Source organism: Mangifera indica, chromosome 3 (genome assembly GCF_011075055.1).
Source record: "Mangifera indica cultivar Alphonso chromosome 3, CATAS_Mindica_2.1, whole genome shotgun sequence".
Lineage (NCBI taxonomy): Eukaryota > Viridiplantae > Streptophyta > Magnoliopsida > Sapindales > Anacardiaceae > Mangifera > Mangifera indica.
Window position 1 is genome coordinate 991,754 of NC_058139.1, and position 25,747 is coordinate 1,017,500.

The 25,747-nt window shown below is 34.1% G+C and overlaps 4 protein-coding genes across 8 annotated transcripts in view; 1 reads left to right on the forward strand and 3 right to left on the reverse strand.

The window, feature by feature from the left end:
• The first annotated feature begins 3,961 nt into the window (after positions 1-3,961).
• Positions 3,962-4,940, forward strand: LOC123210362 (arabinogalactan protein 41-like). The gene is made up of 2 exons (XM_044628663.1): positions 3,962-4,436; positions 4,641-4,940. Exons 1-2 carry the CDS (start codon positions 4,316-4,318, stop codon positions 4,727-4,729), a joined length of 210 nt encoding a protein of 69 aa, XP_044484598.1. The 5' UTR covers positions 3,962-4,315; the 3' UTR covers positions 4,730-4,940.
• Positions 4,941-10,282: 5,342 nt separating this feature from the next.
• LOC123210832 (ethylene-responsive transcription factor CRF2-like) lies at positions 10,283-12,085 on the reverse strand. Its single transcript, XM_044629320.1, is given in 2 exon segments — positions 10,283-10,755; positions 10,758-12,085. Coding segments are annotated over 2 exon segments (981 nt in total). The 5' UTR covers positions 11,473-12,085; the 3' UTR covers positions 10,283-10,489.
• Positions 12,086-18,145: 6,060 nt separating this feature from the next.
• Positions 18,146-21,477, reverse strand: LOC123210210 (ubiquitin-conjugating enzyme E2 28-like). The gene is made up of 5 exons (XM_044628445.1): positions 21,344-21,477; positions 21,160-21,241; positions 20,036-20,163; positions 18,598-18,702; positions 18,146-18,489 (listed from the first exon to the last, which is right to left on the reverse strand). Exons 2-5 carry the CDS (start codon positions 21,227-21,229, stop codon positions 18,346-18,348), a joined length of 447 nt encoding a protein of 148 aa, XP_044484380.1. The 5' UTR covers positions 21,230-21,241; positions 21,344-21,477; the 3' UTR covers positions 18,146-18,345.
• A 625-nt stretch (positions 21,478-22,102) lies between these two features.
• Positions 22,103-25,747, reverse strand: part of LOC123210212 (probable inactive receptor kinase At4g23740) — a 4,162-nt gene continuing 517 nt past the window's right edge. For all 5 annotated transcript variants that reach the window (XM_044628449.1, XM_044628452.1, XM_044628448.1 and 2 more), the window contains 2 exons: positions 24,255-25,574; positions 22,103-22,902 (listed from right to left, as the gene is read on the reverse strand). In XM_044628449.1, coding sequence (XP_044484384.1) covers positions 22,256-22,902; positions 24,255-25,488 — 1,881 coding nt within the window. In that variant the 5' untranslated portion in view covers positions 25,489-25,574 and the 3' untranslated portion in view covers positions 22,103-22,255. The remainder of the gene's footprint in view (positions 22,903-24,254; positions 25,575-25,747) is intronic.

Genomic DNA, 25,747 nt, shown 5'->3' on the forward strand with positions numbered 1-25,747 from the left:
GCGTCTTTAACTACTATATGTTATAATGTACAATATATGCCACGTTGTAGTTACAATTGGTGAGCTCTATATTAATGTTTTTAAACCTAGATTGGATATTAATCTGATTAAGGGGTCAGTTTGGGTTTTGACCGGTTTGATTGGCAGTCTGACCAGTGACAAATTAAATAAATGTTATAACAATATTCAACAAAATATAATTATGATTTAGTGGTATATAGTGTATCTCTTATTAGATAGACTTTGATTCAAATTCACAGGATTGTGGCATGTGCATATTTTTTAGCAGATCTCCCAGTAATTGGAAAATTTTCGTTTGATATGATTGATCGGACTTTAATTTATCTGGTTCAACTATTAATCTTTTCGATCCAATGACTAAGATAAGTTTAAACATATATATACAAATTGGATTGATCACTAAGTCTCGGTTGAATATATTTGACTGACAGGCTCGGTTTGGATTTTAAAGCACTGTTCTATTTGCTTCACTGTTTGGGTTTTCATAATTCATTGTACATTTTTTATTTTTTATGTTAGCAGTATTGTGATTAAGCAGGAGCTTTCTCTAAGTTTTCCTTTTTAAACGAAGCGTGAGTGACAGTAATTGTGTGGAAATCATATGCTTCTTCGAGCTCACCAAATTTTTCAAGGTGACCGTGTTGGCATTGCCCCTGGAAGTAGGCGTCGGCCTGGAAATTCTTCCTTCACTGTTGACAGACTACGTTTCTTGACTTGCTAGAAAGAACTGATTAGACAGTGAACAGTTGCAAATTTTCATTTCTAGTTAAGTAGTTTTAAAAATACACGACTCTTAACCTGGCCATGTCTTTGTACGCATTAGATTAAGGCAGTTAGCAGTAGCACAAATCTTTGGCCCTTCTAGACTGGTCAGATGATGACCCGATGAAAGGGTTAGTCTGATTTAAGTGACAATCAAATTAATTATCAAATCAAATTAGTAAATCATTTAAATAAATATTAACAAATTAAAATAATTTTATATAATTAATTATTAAATATAAAATCTCAAATACTTTGACACATGTATATTAGATTTGAATCTAAATAACAATAAAATCACTACTTATGTGGAATCTGAAATTCATGTTGTCTTGGAAATTGGGATGTTTCCAGTTGGTTGACCCACAAAACCGGTTCCGGTCTGATTTTCAGGGCCCTGGGATAATTAATAGCAAAATGAATGTTGTTTGTCAATGACGCAGCTGGAGCTTATCGAGGAATTCTAACCATACGTGGCTTCATTGAGCATTCTTTGCAAGTAAGACGAATAATACATAGCTTTCAGGGTTTAAATGCCCTCTAGATATAATCCTCTAGGACATGCCCAGATATTCTTTTTCCTCTCCTGGATGTCTATAAAAGGGTAGCTTGAAATGAATTGTTTGAGCTTAATATCAGAGTGATCAAGAGAGATGACTACTGGAGCCAACGCTGCTTATTCTATGCCTGGATTAAGGCAAAATGGCAGCCAACACCAAGTGGGAAAGTCAGCAAATTGCAGTACTTGCTTCCAGATGCCACTTCACTATCCCAGGTACAAAAAGAGTGACTACGAGAACATGCCTGAGTGGAAACTAGATTGTCTTTTGAAAGAGTATGGACTGCCTATTGCCGGGGATATCAACCAGAAGAGGAAGTTTGCCATGGGAGCCTTTCTTTGGCCTTCTGACTAAGTATGAATAAAATTTCAAAATCCATCTGTGTAAAATATATTGTATGTAAACCTTGCAGTACTGCACTGTTCGTCCAGTACTCAATTATAATGAAGAAATAAAATTCCCAGCTTATGTTTTGTGTATCAACTTTTGCCATTCATTTTTCTAATTATTAGTAGCATGTAGCATGCAATGCAAAGCCTGCAGAACAGTTTGATAAACCTGTGGCTAAACATGATTTGAAATCATTAATTCAATTTACTCAAAATAATATCTATCAATAGCTTCTACAAATTTATTTGTTTTACCCAGCTTTCCAAGACGCTTACGTGAAAGTACAAATTAAGGCACTCCCATTGACAAATCTCACATCGATACCATGGGAATGTAAATAACTTGTGAGCTTCAGATTTCAAAGTTCGGAAGCAAAATAGTGACAAATTATATGTCTAGAGACTAAAGCTAAAAATATCTTGATAGTGATTAGGACTCCCGAACCAGGACTGAATGGAGCTAGCTCTCCCAAAGGTGCCTACAATATGCCTGGACTGGGGGCCAATGGACGGCAAAATCAAAGCCAAACCAACAAGACCAGCAAAAGGTCATCGTGTTGCAGCAGCTTTCAGATGCCACTGCACCATTCAAAGACTCTTTTGAATGAATAGGGGCTTCCCATTATGGGAGAGATGTCACCCGGAAAAGGAAGGGAGCCTTCCTTTGGCCTTATCAGTATAATTAACACAATTAGAAGTTCTGCAAATTTCTCTGCTGTTTGAATGCCCTTCTGGTTTGGTATCAAATGTGAACATGTATAAAAGTCCAATCTATGATCTGTGCATACATAAATGTGCCGCTGTAGATGGGTAGTTTTCAGAGATATTAAGGTCAAATTTCATTAAATACGAAAAATGACAAGTCACCTCTTATCCAGGGCATGAACATGAACATTGTGAAATGAGATAAGTTACGGCAACATAATCCAGACAATTTTCAAGAATACTGCTCTCTAAATAATTATTTTGTGAGCAGAGCCACAAATTCTATACCAACAAAAATCAAAAACTCATTCTCCATCATATATTTATTGCAGGTACTAGAAACTTGCTGCTGCTAACTTATCTACTTGGAATTTGATACTGATTCAGCTTAAGCTGCAAAGTTTGATTTTAATTAGAATTAACGAATTTGTGGTAAGGAGCTTCATTATTAATTATTCACTCAATTTTTAATATTATCACTAATATATATCTAGAATTCCTTAGGACTAAAACATTCAACTGTTAAATCAACCCATTATGTTGATGTTAATGTTAGTATAATGCAAAAATTTAGTCGACATCATAATTAAATTCAATTTTAGTCATCATATCAAATTGAATCAAAGATTAGCACAAATGTCATTTATTTAAAATTAAGGATTATAGTTTTGAGAGGTACATCCACTAGTTTGGATACATGTATTATTCAATATTATCTAATAACAATTTAATAACATCATATTGATGTCATTGGTCTATCCGATCAGTCAAATCAAGTGGCCTACAAACTAAAAGACATTATTTATTTTTTCACTTGAAAAAAATTTAATTCATTATTCACCTTTTAGTTGAAAATAATTGAAGAGCTGTTGATGAGCTGGGGATCTTCAAAAACAAAATGATTCTTGGCCAAGTTGACACCCCTTGTTGGTTCAAACCGAAGACGGTTCAATCAGTTTAGCTCATATATTATTAGTACTGGTGGCCTAAGAAATAAGGATTTAACAGCACAAAAGAGAGATCAATATCAATACAATCCAGCTAGCTAGGCCCAACCAGTCCCACCCATTATCCTACCTCAACTTATAAACCCACTACTTTTTCAACTTAATCCATTTTTTCCCATCCTAAACTCATTTTTTAAGTAATATTTTATTATTAAAATAAATAAATTATTTTAAAGATAAATTACTTAAAAAATTATTAAATATAAATAATTATTATGTTTGATAAAATTTGATAGATATAAATAATTATTGTATTTGGTTAAAAATAATAAAAGAATATTAGTAAATTATTTTACTTAAATATCTTGAATATAATTATTTTTAAATATTTTTTATATTAATTAAAAATAAATTTATTTTTATCTTAAAAATTTAATAAATAATAATATCATTATAATAAAATCAATATTATTTTGATAATCTTTATGTCTTTTTTTTAATTATAATAAAATCAATATAATTATAATAACAGCATATGGCGCCAACTGAGATCACAGGCTGGCGGGAATCCAAAACCAGAAAGTAAGCTCACAGGGCTTTCTGCCTTTTTTATAATTTTCATATTCTATCCGCAAAATGCGGTCTGACCCTACATTCTCCTGGTTACCTGTTTCACCCCTGTTTTTTCACATCCAAAACCAAAGCAATACATATACTATAATAAAACAATCTCTCTGTCTTTCTAAGCTTCTCTTTAAAAAGAGACCCTTCTTTCTTTTGTTTTTGTTCTCGCTTGTTTTGCCAAAACTCAAAACCACCTTTTTTCCTCTCTGGGCGGCTCTCCAGAGCCCACTGAGCGGTTTATTATACCAGAAATTTGAGAGAGGCGTCGCAGAGAGATCAGAGTTTTGAAACTTGCATAGAAAGAGGAATGGCGATTGCTAGGGTTTCATTCGAAGTTGTGGCTGTTATTGCTGCTCTCATGTTTGCTATTTTCTTGCCTGCTACTAATGCTCAGGGTTCGGGGCCAGCCCCTGCCCCCACCAGTGACGGTTAGTTAAGATTTTTTTTGGTTTCACATGTTTCCTTTCTGATATTCAGATACGATTTGGGTTTTGAAATATTAATGTTTAACATTTATTAGGATTTGATTTTCGAGAAGTCGGATTTTGGGATTTCATTCAGTAATTTGCATTTATAAGATCGGTTTTCAAAGACTCTGGCATTGAATTGGGGTTGCTTTCCTATGGTTTCAGGGACATCGATCGACCAAGGAATTGCATGTGTGTTGATGTTGGTGGCGCTGGTGCTTACTTATCTCATTCACGCCGCTGACTTGTGTTAAAAAGTTAGTAGTTTTTTGCTATGTCAGCTAATCAAGGGGGATTGGGAGTTGGGATATGAAAGTGTTTTTTTAAAGCAGGGATAATTACAGTGATGCGGGGCTCGATTATTCTAAGATACTGGAACTTGTTTGTATTCTTTTTTTTTTTTTTTAGATTGATTTTGACGATTTGTTGAGGCCATCGATAATGTTATTCCTATGTTAGACGGCACTCTGATTGCATTGATCTATTCTTGACCGAGACGATGAAATGGCGAACACAGAAAACAACTAACAAGAAGCCAATAAACAAGGAATCAAGCAAAACATGATATGCAGTTTCCACATCAATAAGCTTTCACATTCCACTTCCAGAAAGGATTCAGAAACCAATTATAACGAAAAACATCCAGCACAAACTTACCTCTCATCGCCCACAACTGTTGACAAATGGTTGCTTTGAATGATAAGCATAGCTTGTTTAAGCACATAGCACCTCAGCTACTATAGAGGCTGCTATTATTCCATGTAACAATAGTCTATTATAAAGTGAACATTCAAATATTAGAAACAAATTAGTCACTTATGAAGCTTGCCAATAAAATTTAACATCAGATCTGAATGAGGGTAATGTAATCCCTTTCTCTAGTTCAAAAATTCTTTCCGGATATGCAGATTCCATATATTTGGCCGATCAGCATATTTTAATAGCATTCCCACCAAAATTATAAGAAAAGGGAAAAATTTTCTTCAACATTATCAAAATAGGCCACAATTAAAAACAGTAACAATACAAAATTACTTCTCAAGCTTTCTTGCTGGTCGAACCTGATTCCCGCTGGCCCTGGTCAGCCAATGAAAACTTCTTCACTTTCTGTGGAGAAAATAATGAAGAAAAGGCTGAAATATATTCCACCACAAAAAAGCACAAAAGAACAGCCAAGTAGACAAATGTTTGTTTTTGCGTAAAGTTCATATGAAGAACCGTAAACAAAGGTCATTGAGTTAACAAGAATAAAAAATTATGAAAAGGGCATATGTCCATGTTTCTTATAAAATTTAAGTTCATCATCAAGGTGGAATCCAATTGCTGGTCTCATGGAGAAAGATAGTAAGGCTAAAAATAAAACTACATATACAAACAAATCTTACTAATTTATCAATACAAACTAACTTGGCAACATTCCATTGGGTTTAGGGTTTAAGGTAAACTTAAGTAAAATGCTATGTTCATTAAAGCAAGCTTAATATTCAATGGGATCTACCTATTATTATATGTAACCATAGATGTTTTTGATGAACTGATATAATCCTCAAAGAGAAAGGAAAATGCCCTGGAAGTTAATATTGATCGGTTCAAAACACCAAGAAGACAAGTATAACACCTCGTACAAATCTCACACAAAGCATGGAAATATACCGGACATCCCAAATCGTTTGGGAATGATACCAAAAGTTGATTAAATACTACTAAAATGTCAAAACTCTGTTTTGAAGCAAAAACTTTGATGAATTGTCCACCCAAAAAGGACAATATCATAACATTGGGCTGGGATGTTACAAGAAGAATTCCAAAATTTCTGATTATAACATACAGCAAATACCCCAAAATTACAGTGCTTTATTTCCTTAATGTTTTCTAGCTGGGATAGAAATTTTAACAAACCCGAAAACTAGTTCTTAGCAGGAAATTGAATCTATCAAGCTTAATAACAACATCAAATTCATCTTCAGAACAAACATCGAAATCAATGGATCCAATCAAACTATACTAAAATAATAATGGTAAATGTATATATAATATATATACCTTGCTCAGGACGCACTCTCTCAAAGCTTGCATGAGTTGAAGACATTTGTCTTGATCGAACGGCGATTGTGTAACGCAATTGAGAAGATCCAGCGCCTGCCGTGCACACTCGGGCTTATCGCTGGTTTTCTCCATGGCTGCAAAACAAGGGTGTTTGGGTGTGAGGAAAATTTTGGGGGAAATGAACAAGTTCTTCCCGCCTTTACAAAACTGTGGCCTTTAATTATTAGATTGGTTGTGCCGTGCGCCCACTGTTTCCTTCTGTCAGTCCAACTAAACACAACGTTTTTGTTCTAGTAATACTGGTAAACAGGATTTAATTAATTTTTTTTAACGGATAGATTCAATTGCATCTAGGGTTTGAGAAGCTCCTATCCTATTTTCAAAAAAGTCATTCCGGGATCAATAAATTAAACTCTTTTTAACTTAAATTCGAAAACTTGATTTGTAAAATCTAGATTTCAGCTCGATTTATTTATAAGAATAAACTCAATCTTTGATACAAAAACTTTGTTTGTTTGACTAAGTTTTGCAAAACTCTAAATAACTCAATTCGTATTTAACTCTATTATATGGGTTTATTGCACTTTGATTTTTTCCTATAAGGCCAAGTTTTTGGCCCAAAATAAAACATCTTATAAGCCCATAAATAGAAGATGAACTAGCCAAAAGCCCATAAGAGGACAGTGGACAGAAAGCCTTTAATAATTTGGTGAAGTGAAAACTCAAAAATATCTCAACAAATAATTGAAGAAGGAATTTGGATTCATAGGATGGGAAGTTGTAAGTAGGAAGTGAAACCTTTGTGTCACATCATAGATCAAAAATCTAATCCATATTGTTAAATTATTGTATTATAAATTATTATAATGTATCATCTTTTATTCATATTATATCTTATAATATATATATATATATATATATATAGTATACTATTGAATTAACCATAAGATTTAGGAATGAACAAAATCTAATTTCACAAAGCTGTCGGTAGCCTAGGTGATATTGACAAAGAACGAATGGGACTACCTGCCTCCTATGCCGCCCACAATTACTCATTTCCCATATTCATGACCCAACCACGAAGGTGAGCTAGGCCCCTGAAAAGGGAACACAGCATTTCTTTCCCCTCATTTTTCCGTACGCATTTCACGTGGCCACCCTCACTCATAACATCTCCTGCCATTTCATATTGTTTTAACCAATCCTATTATTAAAAACTTTATTATAAAACCCTATCAAAGGGAAGGTCTATGGGTAGATCGGTCTAATTGATGGTATCACTATGATATAATAAAATCTAAAAGTAAAAAAATAAACAGTGAACTTGCAAGTAAGCATTAGTATTATGTATAGGTTGTAAATGTGATATAAAAGTTCTATTCTTGGGCCGAAAAGCCCATTATTTTATGGGCCGAAGTGTGGATACGAGTGTCCAGTAAAAAAAGAGTTTTTTTTTTTAAATTTTAATTCTTATCTCAAATGGAGGGTCTAAAATCCACGTCGGCATTTAAGAAGCGGGAGGGTGATGGAATACTGTTAACTTGGCATTACGTGTACGGGACGAATAACAAAGAAGATCTTCTGCATTGTCTGTTTTTCACTCGAATGAATCTTCCAATTTCGGAGTTTTGTTGGCCGCAACCAAGCCTGTAGGCACTGCTTCTGCGGCTGCTCTGTCATGGGTCGTGACATCATGTTCTGAGAGATTCCATCTAAACCAAATTAGGACCAAAGTTGGTTGGATATATTTAAATTAATATACAATATCATTAATACGATATTATTATTGATAAGATGAATATTATTATTAACAAACTAATTAAAACTAATTAAAATGATTAAATAAGTAAACAAAGTGATATTAATATGAATTATCGAATCAAAATTATAACGAATTTGCTTTTATCTTTGGCTACATTCAATAACAAAAAACAACATGCAAAGTATTATCACAGAAATATATTGTGTATAACTTACAAAATTTGTATACAATTCATATCGTAGAAATCCAAATTCCCGGTTGGGGTTCTTTAATATCAGTAACATTAATAAAAATATAGCTCAAAAACAGTATAAATAGAAGAGTTTAGCTTATGAGTTATTGGGATTGTTATTTATAAACTCATAAAAAGCATATGACGTGGGGGGTCACAACCCATAAGTTCGATTTGAAGATTTTGATTTTTTTTAATAATAATGTGTCATCGTATGATTAAGTAATTCATAATACATTATCATTAATACTCTACATAAAATATTGTTGCAACAGCCACTTCAACAAGCTTAAGTTTACCAACCAGAAAATGTTTTGCTCAGAATAATCAATAAGCACAATTGGGTTTGTGCGTGCGCATTATTTTAACTAGTTTGTAAGGATCATACAAGAAATGAGTAGATTCTGAATCATAGAAACAGGATTTCAGTAAATTTATTGATTAACAAGTTGAAGTTTTAAGGTTTCACCAACAGACAAGCACATGAGAATGGACCAAAAGCAGCATCTTCACCATAATTAAAAATGCACTGGAGACCTCTTTGTTCGGTGCTACTATGTCTCACCCATTTCAAAAGCTACTAAGACTTAGTTCAATTAGACAACCAATTTTTTCGGAAGAATAACATGTTATAAATTTTTACGATAATCAATTACTCTTATAAATTTTTAGGTAAACTGATGGTAAATGAGACTTTCACTTATATATTAACACTTAACCCCTTTTTTTCATTCGATTTAGATAACTCAAAATTTTTTTTTATCTTATCATAATTTTGTGCATTCCTCATCACTTTGAATTCCAAAAACAAACAAAAAGAGATGACAAATCTGATATTTTAATTCAAAATCTTTAGAGATTGTTGTGTTGGACTAATTCTAGCCGTGACTGAACTCCAGATATCTGATTGGTGGAAATTTCAATAGTTTATATCTACATCTTTAAAGCATGCTTTTCTGTTTGGTGCCAGGATCAATATCAATGAAGAAAATAATGGCGTTTTTGATCTTTCAAAAGACACTTGTACATGTAGGGTAATGAAACGTGGAGAAGCATAAATCAATCTCCTTACCTGACTTTTCCATATCAAGGATTCAGATTTCAGGGCCCTCCTGCATACACACTGCATCACATCTGCCACACTATTCGATTCTCCAAGACGGCTTTAACAGAATTCGCTGGCTTATCAAATCCCACTAACACGTGGCTATCAAAATCCTGAACGAATTTCAAAACTTAATGCATTTCAAACCATAACCCTTCTCACAGTAAAAAAAGTCAAGACTGTTGTGTCTTTGCATTACTGATCTTTGATTGTAGCTGAAGCTTCTTCTTGTGTAAAGGAAAGTTTTCTATAAAGTTTTATGGAATCAATGCCTCTGGTAACTTTTTTTAAGAAAGAACACCACACCTCTTTTTCATGGCTTTGCTGGTTGTAGCCATTTTCTTTTTTTGCCGAACCTCTGTATATTGTATGTGTTTTTGGATGAATCCTGATAAATTATAAATTGTGCGCATTCATATTTACGGATGAACAACGGCAAATCATGCATGTTTGTTTTGTAAAACTTATACTGATTGGAATGAGTTTAATTGCTTACCCTGGTCAAAGAGTCAATAGAAGGTGAAGCAGCACGTGCAAACTGCCGTACGTGTGTGTGTTTTTTTAATTTAGATTTAGTTAGCATGCTCTGCATCACGTGCAGCAACACGTGCTCCACAAAATGGACCAAAAAGTGCAAAAGACTAGAAGAAAAGACCCAACACTTGACGAAACTCGTCCGTCACCTTTACTTAACGGAGTCCACAGCGATTAATTGATAATATTATAAAATAACAAAATATCAAACAAAATCGAAAACAAAAAATAAATTAAAAAATAACCCAAAAAAATCCGATATTTTCTTCCCGCTGATAACAAAACTTGCCGAAAAACCGACATTCACAGTGCGAGATTTCGTTTTAAACGGAAATTTAGATAGCAGAAATAGGAGGATCCGACGCGAATAAGTCACCGATATCTTGAAAGTGGTCATCCGCGCGCCAACTCGGAAGTTCGAACCCGAAATCCGGTTCCGACACTAAAAACATATCATCAAAATCAAACTTGTAAGTCCCAGCTTTTACACTATCCTCGTCAAATAAATCAGGGACGGAGCTTTTAAAGTCGAAAACATCATTACTGAACAACGTATCGAACTTTGAATAATCCGAGAACTCAGAGAAACTTTCCGAACACACGATTCTTCTCTTGTATCTCGCGGTTCACTCGAGACATCTCGCGTTTCTTTGCTCATTTGCGACTCAACTTCTTCGTTGGAAAGAGAGGGACAACGGAGGACCGAGACAGGAGAGTCGAGATTGTTAATTTTGTTGTGAGACTCTTCACCTGAGTTATAGCCGGAGCTAGCCGCCTGCTTATTCGGAGGAGGTGTAGTGAAGTTGGTAAGGGCATCAGGTCCACGTAGCTGAATCGCCGCGTTATCATAAACCATGGCTGCTTCCTCAGCAGTATCATAAGTACCTAACCACAACCGTACACGTCGCAGAGGATCTCTAATCTCAGCAGCCCATTTCCCCCAAGGTCTCTGTCGTACACCTCTAAACTTCTTACCAGCCGGCTGCTTCGTTGACGGCTTAAGATTCGCCGGAACTCCAACTTTTCCTGATGACTTTTTCCTAGCAATTTTTGAGTTACTCCTCCAAACGGCATCGTTTAGGTCGGAACAAGACTCTATTGTAATCTCGTTGACAAACTTCTTGACCCGAGGTCGCGTATAAAGTTCACACTCTTCGTCACTGGAGGAGTCAGTTGCGTCACCATCAGTGACTGAAATCCGTACAACTCGGGGCTTCATCACTGGGTGTGTTGTCGCTGTTGTTGAGAAAGGAGTGAGAAGCTTGGTGTGGTTAAGGTGTTCAGAGTATTTGATTGAAGGGATAATACTTTGATCCATGGATGATTTTTCAGATTCGCATTGAAAGCGAAGTGAGCGTGCGGGGGAGGAGGCGTGAAATAGAGTGGAAAAAAAGGAGTGAGAGATTCCTTTGAGGCAAGCAAGACACGAGGAGAATAAAGAGGGACTAAAAAGAAAGCAGATGAAGAGAGCACAAGTTAAAGAGAAGCCTGAAAGGGTGAGAAATCTAACATTATTGAATTGAAAAATACTAACTTGGAGAAAAAATAAAAGTCATTAAAGAACGAGAAATTTCAAAGAAAGTTCCACGTTAAAAAGGAGGAAATGGGTAAGCCCAGAGAACATAAACCCAACAAACAATAGTGGTACGGATAAGGAAATATATGGGGGAAGAATGAGAGAGACCATGAACCAAAAGGAAAAGGAAATCTGTTGCAAATAGCTTTACCGGAAGGAAAGCGAATAAATGTTCCCAATCACCACAGTTGTTTGACAGACAATGCCTTTGTAGTAACTTAACTTGGGTATTTTCAAAATCGCGGACTCTGAATCTGTGTTTAGATAAGAAGAAGAAGACAGAGTGTGAGTAGTCGTAGTCCGAATGGGGCAGAAGAAGCACAGTCGAGGAGGAAACCAAAGCGTGGTGTTTTATAGGATCCCAAGTACTCTATTCTGTTTTAAACCGGTTTAGCTTTTTATTTTTAAATTTTTTTAACAAGAACTAAGGTACCGGCGATTAACCGATTCCGGTCAACTAAGAGATTTTTTACGAGACGTCGCACAAGGCGGAAATGTTCGGCTATAACACTTGGCTAAAGTGGGCCCAAAAAATGAGGAGACCCAATGGCAAGTATGGACTGGAGCTGACTCGGCAAAAGATTTCTTCTCGAAAGTAGGGATTCAGGTCACGTGAGACCGGACACTTGGTACAGTCTACCTTTGACTGAAAAATACTAATCTCTGATATTTAATGCCTTTAATACCCATGAACATTAAGTTAATTACCAGCTAATCAACTATTTTTAAATTTCCTGAAGGATGCATTAGTCATTTCGCCACTGCACGCTGGCCTGGTGAAATTTTTACCATTTCTGTTTTTTTTTTTTTTTTTTTTTTACAGCTGGGGCTAACATGGGAGGCTGGCTGGCACAACCTAGAACTTGGAGCTATGCTCGCTGTTTTTACTATCTTGTCTTGCCCACTGAAATATTAACACGTGTCTGACAACGGTGTGTTTTGTTTCGGTACAATAACCGTTATTTAGTAACACTAAATCACAGCCGTTGATTTGAATTTTTTCTTCAACCATCAGCACACTACTCTACCGTCAGGTTTTATTATCTTTCTAAAATATAGTCAGTAATTAAATTATTACCCAAAAATTAAAAATTTATTTACGATATAACATAAATAGTAGGGTGTTTACGACTAGCATTCAATGTATTGCAATGCACGGCCACAATCCTGTGGTAAGTAAACCATTAACCGCGTTACCTTCGAATCCAATAATGCCCTGCGGGCAATTTAGTTTTATTTGAGTTAAAAAAAAAATCAAAGTATAAAAGAGAAAGATTTTAAATTCCCCAGATAACATTTTAATTTATTTATAATATTTAAAAATATCATAAAATTCTTTAAAATTTTAAAATTTATTAAATACATTTTTATTATATCATTATTTTTATTTATTTATATAGATAATACATATCATATCACATGTTATATTTACCGTATTATATCAATTTTAAGACACTTATAATACATATTATTTTTCGTTTGTAATATATTATATCGTATAATATATTATATATAATATGATATTAATAACTTGTTTTTTTTTTTTGCTGAATTTTTCTTGCACAAACTCCACTCGTTCAAGTTGAACAAGAGCCTTGAGCTAGCTCAAATTGTGTTCCCCTTCAGAAATCTCACATCATTTTTCAAGTGAGGGCACCAAAGTAATTTTACTCTTATATGAGCCTATATTTGAAGGGTCGGAAACTATTGGGTCAAAGCCCAAAAATTATATTTCCTTGGGAAACCCCTAAACGATGTGTCAAACAAAGAAGCCGTCCAAGTTGTTGGTTATGCTGCAAATTGCCACCACTTCTGGTGGCGTTTGTGGTGGCTAGTGGATCATTACTCATCTTAAAAATATATAGTTTTTAATTTCAAATCCATGCTAAAAACTAATTAGGAGTAGTCCAAAATTTCAAAGGATATATAATTAAACAATATTATACGTACTCATTTTTCAATATATAAATAAATATATACATGATATGTCATTATATGATTAGATAATACTTTATTCTTAATTCAAAATCAATTAATTCAAAATCAATTAATCACTTAATAACATATTAAATATATATTTATTTATAAACTTAAAATAAATATATATAATTTTATCAGATATAATTATACGTATGAATGGTATGGTTGGTGGGTTCTCATTATGAGAGCTAGATAGAAACAAGATTTTGCCTACTGATAGAAAGAAATCCGAGAATTGGCCAATCATTTGCCATTTTGTCCCATATTCAGTTTGGATTACTTGTCGACTGTTAGTGGTTAGCCACATACTTATGCTCTCTTTACATGCATATTTTAAACATTGATTGAGCTCCACACAAATTAATATCTCCAACACCCTAAGACAAATGAAATCCCATGATGATGTTGACATGTTGATAAGATCTATGTGATTTTAGATAACTCAAACTCAAGTCATAGTTAAAGATAGAGTTTAAATTTGATAAAAGTCAATTCAAGCTTAAATTAAATTCGAAAAGTTGAGTTTAAGTTGACAATAAAAATGCTGTAAAAATTATAAAAAAAAAGTGATAAAAAATAAGAAAAATCTTCATAAATGAAAGAGAGAATAAATCATCTTAAATAAAGAAACGTCATCATCAAATATTATTTTATTATCGACACTTGAGTAATTTTACATCTTTGAGATAAACACCGAATTATTTTGTTAATACAACTTAGAGACAATACTATTCATAGTTTCAGATAAAAGAATTTATTTCAAATTTGAATTAAAATATAATTTATTTTTATAAAAAAATCGAATTTAAATTTAATCTAAAATTAAGTTACGTTCAAACTGAATTCTAACCTAAATTCCACAAATTAAGAAATTTTCAATCTCAAACTGACCATGAACCAAGCTTACAATAACCGGCATTGAAATAGGGATTAGGGAAATGTAATTACGAAAAATAAAGACAAGATTAAGTAAGTCCCGGTTAAAAACAAGCCGTACGAGAACAAATATATAATAACATGAGAAGGGACAAAAACGTAAAGAGGTCTTGGTCGAATTTCAAATGTTAAATAATAATATAACTAGCGTAGAAAACTAGGAACTTTCTATCATTTTCTAATTGCAATTGGGCGAGTGAGGCTGACAGTGTGAGCACCGTCGTTCGTCCGTCCGTTCGTTCGTTCGTCCTAGAATAAAATGCAAAAACTTCGAGCCCACAAACTAGAGAAATCCCATCATCGTTGTTATTTATTTTTTTGTACGCATATGCTTCTATAGGCACAGCGCTGTGACCCAGAAGTGCTTCATTTTTATCATTGCATAATCATATTGCCATCAATTCTGATGCCACGTTCTGAAGTTCATGTATTTATGTTTTCTTTTTTTTTTTCTGGAATATTGCCTTAAGACTTTTACGGGTTGTCCATTTGATCAAATGATCGGTTTACGGATGCTAACAAGACTTTAATAAAGAGAATTATCCGAATCCAATTTAAATTTATAATACATAAAATTAAACTTATATACATTTAATTTGATAATAATATTATTAAAAAATTATTATTATATATAAATAATATAACCAATAAAATAAATAATACCGATAGAAAAATAATTAAATTAAATTATTGTGGAATATAAATTTGAATTTAATCTAAATTAAATTCATCCACATTTATAAATCGATTAGTTTGATTGATCGACAATTGAGTTATGATATAATTTCTATATAATCTATTTGATTTAACAAGAAAACCAACTATTTCAAAGGTTAAAATAAGTTTTATCTTTAATTAAGATCAAATTGGCTTTCAAATCTTGATTAAACTGATTTAATTAATGAAACTTATTATAGTTTTAACACAATGGCCATGGTATTTTGATGGGTGAGGGTGATAAAGAGAGGTCACAAATAAATGAAATAATAAGAGACTCAAATGAAAATTCAAAGAACCGAACGGGTAGTTCCATGGGGAGCACCGCTGTTCAAACAGCCCGTAACGGGCGCCGTTCACATTTTCCCAGTGTTAAGAACCGACATGTGTTAGGTGGTTTATGTGACGGTGACGTTGCTTCCGTTTCGTCAGTGTGCATACCTTTTTCGTCTCTAAATGGACAGGGAAATAAATAGCGGATTGGATAGTACTTGAAAAATAATCCAAAGGGGCCTCAAAATTGGGGTTTAGGTAGCCAACATTATGGAGACCACAAATCTTTCGTTCATAATTTATGTTGTACCTTCTGTATTCAATGCTTTTTCTACCTACAAAATTTGCCTGAATTAACTTGGACAACAAGTTGTCCCTCCTACCTAGTTTTGATTTTTAAGTATCCTCTTTCCTATGTGTTTTACCGTATTTGGGTTGGAATTAGCTACGTATAAGGGGTCTTTTTGCTCAATCTGTAGGTGAGGGCTCTGCTTCTTTGTCTGCAAGCAAAGGCAAGTAGTAAATAGAATGAAGTTAATCAATAAAGAACTACTTTAAATAACGGTAAGGCATCATCCATGTGGCAACCCAACTCTCAGCAATGGCTACCTCATCCACTAAGATATGTTGTATTTGAGTCGGAGTAAAAGTCAATTTGTTGTATTTGTCACTCTTTGTATCCGTGAAGAGAAGAAGAGATAAGAGAGGAGAGAGAGTTTTTTTTTTGGGAATTACTGCTTTCCAACAAGAATGCACAACTAGGACTGGAATTGATTCAATTCAACCTAACTGGGAATAAAATTTAATTTAAAATTAATTCAAATTTAAAATAATAAACTCAAAATTCAAGGAATTGATTTCAAAACTCCAAATAAAACGTTTTGAAGCACAAAAAGACTTGGGAAACAGTTCCCGTGCTAGCAGAAGACCAAAAATAAATTATTCAATTTTTTTTACGGGGAACAAAGACCCAATTAAAATATTTTGGTGTGTATGGTAAAGCTTATAAATGACTGAATCTCCCTCCAGCTTTTAAAGCTAATTAATTATTTACTTGTGAGATCTAGTTTCTGATTCTTTGTTGGGTTGAAAAAGTCCTGCATGTTCTCGAATCTTTCTCAGTAGATGCTTGACTGTGATTATTTATGAACTGAAAAAATGTTGGACAGATTTTGAAGTGAGAGGCTTGGCTCGTTTCTGAATCCGAGCTAAACTCAATTTAGAGAAAATTTAGTTTGATTTATCGTATGAATCAAGTGATGACTCAATTTGGTTTAATTTTGATTTAATTTTAATTTTAATTATATCAAATAATTATTAAAACAATATTTTAATTGATAAACCTTAATCTAAACTAAAATTTGAATTACAAACTTAAGAAATAAACTCAAACTGAATTTTAAATTTTAAATTTTAAATTTAAAGATCAAATCAAATTCTAATTATCTTTAATTTTAGTTTATGAAAATTAAATTAATTAATTTATTATTCAAATAAAACTCAAGCCGCAAAGTGTTTCGACTTGGCTCGGTGTCTATACACCCCTACGAATTCCCAATCCCATCAAACAGAAGAAAGATAGAAACAAGAAAAATGCAGGTGGCTGGGGAAAACCGATAACTGTGTATGAGTGGAGCACCATTGTTTTTCCAGCTTTTATACTGTTTTTTTTTTTTTTTTTCTAATAACAACCCGATTGGTCCCCTTTCAATTCATGATTTCCCATGAATTTTTTAGACAGACCAAGACACTTTCTGTCCTTTCGTTTTATATGGGATCAATTTTCTTTTGTTTTAAGAACCTTTCAAGCTAGTAAACAACTGTCCATGTGTATCCTGGTAATAAAATCGCATATACCCAATTTTGAGTATTTATTTAAATATATAATTGATATATTATAATATGATTAAGAGATTTTGAATTAAAGAAAAAACAATATTCAATCATATAATAACATAATATCTAGATACCAACTTAATATTCAAAATTAGATCTACGTAATATTGCTCTTATCCCTAGTCATCAATGTACATGCATAAGAGGATAGCTAGTGTATGGTCAACCTGGTCAAAATATATGCAGTTTTTAAAATGTGACAAATTTTACATCCATTTGCCCCTAAAAAGTGCCCACATCACATATCAGCTCGAACAAAACTAGGACTGGCAGTGGCATGACAAATGCCAATAATAGGCCTACGGGCATGGTTTGGCTGGTCGTTGAGTGGGCTGGGCCTGGAAAATTATTAGAAAACGTGAGTTTCATTTCTGAGTGAGGATACCTTCAGCATTAGATTTGAACCAAACCAAATCTTAATAAGGGCCAATTAAAACTAATTTTATGAAAATAAACTCAATTATTGACTTAAATTTAGCTCAATTGATCCGAATTAGAATTCAAATCCAGCCCTAGATGTACTTCCAACTTGACTAAGCTTCTTAATTAGATAATTAGTGAAGTTCATGAGGGAGGAAGGGCTTGATTTTGCGAATGGCGCACATCTCCGAAGTATGAAAGACAATTTCGATACAAACAATTAAAAGCAGTAAATCTGTTTTTAGGAGGACTGAATTCATAACTCTCCCTTATGGTCCCACGTACAACAGGAAGACATGTCAAACTTCTTCATTCATACAGCAAAATACTTTAACTTTAAAGACCTAAGCCTTGGCTAAGGAAGCCCTCCCATTTAAACATACCAGCACCGAACTAGCCCATCGCATACTTCTGGGTCCAGCTCCTAGCAGTTGTCTCATACTTGCTCCTGTCAGTCTTGTACATGTGGGCAATCTCCGGCACCAATGGATCATCCGGATTTGGGTCCGTTAACAGTGAGCAAATCGAAAGCAACACCTGTAAGTAAACAAATAAGAACCATTTACTGTTCTTGTCAAAACTGAACTTCACTTTAGTTCAGGGCAGACAGAACATAAACTTGTGAAGAAAACAGGAGTTATTTACCTTGGATATGGTGAGGGCGGGGCTCCATTGCTCCTTTAATATATCAAGGCAAATGCTACCGTTGCTGTTGATATTAGGATGAAAGACCTTAGTCCGGAATGCAACCTGCACAAATTTCCACATAAAGAAAAGGCAAGATATGTGAGTTGAAGAACTGAAAATTTCATTAGCTCTCACCCACTGAGGAAGCCTGAGGTACCTTCTCAAAAACTGTGGCAAATTTGGAGATGGCAATTTTGTTGAGGGATAATTCAGTTTCAAGGTGAGCATGTTACATGAAAGGAAGGGGAAAAGATGGACATTTTGGTGGTGGGTTGTCTATATTTGAAAGCCTACACTTGTCATGACAATTAAAGACCAAGTCCTAAGAATGGTTTATGGTATATTGGTGTTGAACCCAAAGTTGAAGATATTTTTCCCTGACCTTGAATTGTTTTTGGTCTTTTTGTAAGTACTGAAATTTCACAGAAGAGTAATACATAACACTGAACTTCTGTTACAAGTAGCCATGAGAAAAATAACTTATGATAGTAAAGAAAGGTCAACAACGTATGCTTGATAGAGGACCCTGCTTTCATGAAATGAGCTAACAATCTTCTAACCGCAAACAAGTTTCATGTTTTATATTGTAAGCTGATATGGATAAAACCATTATAATGTAATGCCAGACCAGGATATACAATAAATGGGCGCCCACAGTCAATTATTTGGCTCTAACTCCAAAAACAATTTAATTATAAGTAAATCTAGATTTCAAAAGAATAAATAAATAAATACATAAAAATAAAAACAAACAAATGCATATGAGTAATGCTACATATACAAGCAAATTGTAAAAACTTGTTTATATATTCTGATGTGGTAGTATCTATTAAATAATTTTGAAGTGAAAGAAAATAGAAAAAAAATATCACCCAATCACAAGCTGGTACCTCAGTTTGTACAACTTTTTTGTATGCATAGTTTTATTCGATGTATATTCCATATAGCAAATGGCTAAACAATGACCACAGCAAGGAAAACCAACTACCCATCTAATCAGAACCACCTTTAGAAACTAAAATGAAAAAAATGGACGGTAATACTCAATTATAACATGAGGTGATGCCCTGAATTTCTAAACAAAAATACATGTATCTTTAACAGGGTATCATGTATAACATACTTGCTGAGATACAGTGGGATTACACAACAAAATACCACCTTAAGCTCCAAAAGCAAGTGAGTGTATTTTCTTGATATCAACTTATAAGGCTTCAAATTTTGATGCAAATGATACATTGAGATCTAAAACTATGATGTATTGACTGGAATAACCATCTGGCAAGTTAACACTAAAAACCGGAAAAAACAATGAAAACAAAAAACGGAGAGCTTAACCCTTCAAAAGGAAGTTACACGACACAGCACAAAAAACAAAAAAGGACTTAATCATTACCTTAGGTGGCTTAAATGGATAGTCTGGAGGAAAATGAATTGTGACTAGAAAAACTCCCCCAGTGTATGGACTATCAGGAGGACCCATAATTGTTGCTTGCCAATGGAACATGTCTTCAGCAACAGGGCCTAAAGATACAAACGAAAAAAGAAACAAAAGAAAATCAGATCTCACGAGGTATTGCACACAACATAAGGAGTGTGAAAGATGACATTTTTTTTTTTTTGCTTTAGTCTAAACATAAGGTGTCCATAAAAAAAAAAAAAATCAAGATTACAAATATCTTTGTGTCATACAGTAAAACTACAGAATAAATGCCGGATGGCTTGTATCCTTCTGTCATCTGATGTTTTCTACATGTTAAATTTAGGAAAATAGACCATTCCATTCATCTGCATCCCCAACATCTCTTTATAATCTAGCAGCCAAACAAATACTGGAGTTTACAGCCAGAAGTATATCAGAACTCCAAGCTTGTAAATTCTAGTAATCTCTAAACGAATAACAAAAACCTTAAAAAACACAGTGACCTAGCTGTAAAATAAAAAAAAAAAATTCAATTCTCACAAGAAAAAAAAATCAGTTATATCAACAATTCTGCTTTACAGCTCCTAAATTTGTTTTCTACAAACCAAATTTAGGAAAATAGACCATTCCATTTCCATCTACATCCTCAATATCTCTTTATCATCTATCGGCCAAAAGAATACGGGAGTTCACTCCCAAAAGTATACCCATACAAAATGTAATTAAAGCTCAATTTTATCAGAACTCCAAGCTTCTAATTCTAATAATCTCTTAGCGCATAAAAAATTCCTTAAAAAACACACAAAGACCCAACTGTAAAAGCCAAAAAATCAACTCTCACATAAAAGAATGCAGCATATCCACAATTCTTCTTTACCTGCAACAGACTATCTTAAAACACCATTTTTTTCTCATAAAAATTTAGAGATATACACACACAGTTACATAAATCTTTTTAAACAGCTCAATAAAATCTATAGATACACAAAACATAACAAGATCAGGAAAAAAAATTTAAAACAAATCGGAAATAAACAAACAACGAGATGAGCAAAAATACAAAACCAGAAACCAAAAGACAAAGTTTGAGAACGAACCAGCACTGCAAGAGGTAGGAGGATCTTTCTGGAGATCCTTCAGCTCCTTCAAGATCCGCTTCGACGCCATAACCTTTCCTCTCTGTTGTCGTTGTTTATTGGATTGAATTTAAAAAAAAAAAATCAAAAATAAACCCTAGAGCAAAAAATTAATACCAATAATAATAATTGTAGAGAAGAGAACCTGAGAGAGATCCTCCTTCTTGTTATTATTATAAGATTTTTTTGAGAAGAGAAAAACGGAGAGTCTTACACTAAAATAGAAAATAAATTATTCAAATCACGAGGATATAATATCTTTTCACGTGGGCCCCGTAACGAGTAAACTTGCCAATTTTAATTTAAGAAGAGTTTTTACCGATTAAATCGTCATTTATTATTATTTACGTAATTGAGGATTAAGATATGGGTTATGTCTTAATAAGACATTTATTTTTTATTTTTTTACAGAATTGGTCATCTATGACGTGCTTGACTAATTTTTAGAGAGTGTGGTGATGCACGCGACAGGTGACATAACTAATCATTATATTCCCCTAGGCGGCCGCTACTGGTGCGTTGGCTTTTTCAAATATTGATTCATCATGAGTCTTTGATTTATATTTCTATTATTATTTTTATGCAGTCAAATTTGCTATTAGCAAAATATAACGAGCTACAGTCGAGGGTTATCCCAGTTGGTTCTTTGTAATATCAATAACATTAACATTAGTCGTAAACCTTTAAGGAAAAAATCAAACCACTTTAAATTTTTCATTTTATTCTTTCTCTTTGCATAAAATCACATTGTTGATAAAAATTTCAGATGAACAATTATTATTATTGTTGTTGTTGTTGTTGTTGCTGCCATCATCCAGTAATTAATCTTTGAAATTGACTTGTTTGCTCCAAACTGCGGGCTAAACCCAAACTAGCCCCATCGCACCCAACTTTAGAACTAAATAAAATAACTTCAACTAAATCAATCTTGGAAGAGGTTCGATTAGAATTTGTTCAATGAAATGGAGACAGTGCACAATCAATGAAAATATACCACCAGAACTAGCAAAATGAAAAAGAAAAGAAAAGATAGTCTAATAATTCACTCACTCCAGATTTAGAGTTGGTTCCCACCAACAACTGGTGGAGGTGGTGTTGAACTTTCAGATTTGTTTGCAGAAGATGGCCAATTCTCGGCGTCAACCCGCCTCACATTCTCTATCATTTTGACGACATCTGGCATTTTGGGTCTTTGATCCGGCATCCTTACCACACAAGCCAGTGCTATCTGTAACATCTCTACCATCTCTTCCTCTATATTGGGATACCTCAACAGCTCTACATCAAAAACTTCTGCTGTCCACTCCTCTCTAACTACTGAATGAACCCACCTCACCAAATGAACAAGCTCATCTCCACCAGTAGTGTGTATGGGGGATTTTCCAGTGAGCAGCTCAAGTAAGACTACACCAAAGCTGTAGACATCAGAAGGCTGTGCTGCTTTACGAGTATCTGTCATTTCAGGGGCTCGATAACCGGCTGCACGGGAAATAACTGGGGATACTGAGTTTGTAATAGTTGTCAGACCAAGATCAGACACACAGCCATACTGTTGAGAGTTGAGAAAAATGTTTGAGGACTTGATGTTGCCATGTACAAGCTTCCCACCAGTTTCTGCATGGATACGAGCAATGCCTCTTGCAGTACCTATGGCTATCCTCATTCGAGTATCCCAATCTAGAGGGATCTTTCCTTCTCTTTTACCTGAAAAATTTACAGGTACATTAGAGGATGAATAAACTCAACAGAGTTTGATCATTTTAGAAATCCAAACTCTAAGGTCAGAGATTAAGGAGAAAAATACTAGGCAACCATTGCATATTTTGACAATATGTAAAGATGTCAAGGAAGAATCATAGGTTCACATATGAGGTACAGAAAAGCAAGGTATTTCATTTCAAGATGAAAAATCAAAATGAAACCGACATTCCACATCAGAGAACTCTTTTATCAAAATCATGTTTCAATTGCAGCTTAAAAAGATGGAATAAAAGGATCAACTCTAACTCATGAAGGTTTGCAGATCGGAGAAGGTTGCAGAACTAGTTAAAGAGTTCATTTGCAAATTGAGTCTACACTTGCTTGGTCATGTTTCTAATAGCAATACAGGTATGTAGTTGGATAAAAGGCTTTCAATAGTCTCTATCTCTTTTGACAAAACAGATACAAATGCACACACATACAAAGTAGCCTGAAAAATAAGGATGAACCTTTTACTTTATTGGGAATATAAAGAACCAAATTTGAATGTCTCACCATCAAACAACTACTACTTCAAATATCACAGATACTATTGTTGATAAATAAATTGAATGAAATCATTGCTGAGAAACATTAGCTTCACAAATCCAGCTATCTTTTGTCAGAACCCTATTTGCAACTCTTTAACTCTGATTTTCAACAAATATATTGTTCCAAGTATCTAGAACTGATCATACAAAACCAACTAATCAAAGGTTGTAGGAAGAGTTAGCATTCACACTCAATCCCAATCTTTGCACTTTAAACACCCAATACCAAGGTTACCACAATTCTGCTGCAAGCATTTACAATAAACATCTTGCAAGCTGCACAGCTATCAGCTAAATTTTGTCAAAATGAAAAGTATTGAGCATTCATTAAAATTTTTCTCCGAAAACTCAAGCATATACCCAAGTCAAGCAGGACCAAAAACATCATCCTTCAATCAACTTAAGACTATATGCCAGTCCAAAAAACATATAACTAATTTTCCTTTCTTTACTGGACAACTCTAGAATACATAAGTACAACATATTATACAAAATTAAAGCAACACCACTTCTAGTTAATTTATCCACAGTCAAGCAATCAAATGTGTTCAGATAGAAGATAACAGCTATAAGGTGAGTCTCATAAAACCTTCTTTACAGACACGGTACCACATTTGGTCATCTATGTGAATTTAACTTCCAGGATAAAATTACGACTATCAGCAAAATATGTACCTTTTCAGGACTTAAAAAGAAGAGGGAAAATAGGACCGAGATTAATTATGCATCATATGGAAAAGGCAGAGATTGAGCAGAGTGGCATACCATGCAGCATAGCTGAGACGCTTCCCTGACTGAAATATTCATACACCATCAGCTTCTCATCTTTGGAATAGTAATAGGCCTTCAGCTCAACCACATTCTCATGCCTAATACTTCCAACAATCTCCATCTGCTGCTCGAAATCTCGTTTCCCAACATTAACATCCTTCAATCTCTTCACTACCACTGTGGTTGCATCCTCGAGAATTGCTTTATAAGCCATGCCAAAGGTTCCCTTCCCCAAAACCTCAGCAGAAGCCCTCAACAAATCCTCCAAATCAAATGCATAATTACAACCCTCAAAGAAAAATAGCCTATTACTTGCATCTTGATTCCTGGAAACCATTTTCTCCGGTGACATTTCTCGCTTTTGTAATGTGGCCACAAATCCATCCTCCCTCTTTCTTCTTACACAAAAAGCAATTATCAAAAACACAAATGTCAAAAACCCTAAAACAGCAGCTGCGACTATAATTCCTAACAAAGCAGTTTCACCAATTCTCCTGCCATTCTTAGGCCTCAAATTAGATTCACTGGAGGGTGCAAGATCTGGTGAAACTCTAGGAGCTAAACTTCGATAAAAATTAATGCTGTTGCCAACAAAGACTGAGGTTGGGAACTTTTTAAGTGATGCTGGGATGGAACCACTTAGATTGTTGTTGGACAAATTCAACTGCTTCAAGCTGGGCAATTTAAGATCAGGAATTTCTCCAGATAACGAATTGTTTGCAAGATATAAAGCTTGAAGTTGAGTCAAATTCGACAATGAATGAGGAATGGTTCCATTAAACCCATTGTTAGACAAATTAACAATGGTGAGATTCTTCCAAACAGAAAAATCCGGCAAAGGACCAGAGAAATTATTAAACTGTAGATAAAGATAACACAAACTTCTCAAGTAAACAAAATCAGAAGGGAAATAACCACTAAAAACATTCGATCTAAGACTCAAAATCTTCAACGCTGACAAACGACTAATGGTGTTAGGTGGAATCTGACCGCTAAATCCAACACCAGGCAATCTAACGGCTACTATACGAGACCCATCTTCACTGCATTTCACTCCGGTCCAGTTATTACACACTGGAGAGCTGTCATTCCAGTTTAGCGGAGGAGAGAGTGGCAACTTGTTAACAAAATCAAGCAGAGCCTGCTTATCTTCAAATGGCTCTGAACTTACTTGAGAGGCAATCAAACCCAGATGCAAAATCCATGTGAAGATGTATGAAGCTTCCATTTTTCTTCACCTGCTCTCTGATAACAAGCTAAAAACGAGCTGTTTTTGGCAGTTTCAGGTGCTCACAAAACATTAGTGGGTTTAAGCTGAAGAAAAAGAAACAAAAACAAATAATTAAAATAATAATAATATCAAAATACAAATTCGGGGAAAATATATATAACAGAATGCAAGGAAAAGAGAAAAAGCAGATTCCTAGATCATTGTCCATTAAATTTGCGGTGAGTCTGTACATTTTTTACATTAAAAAAAAGAGTTG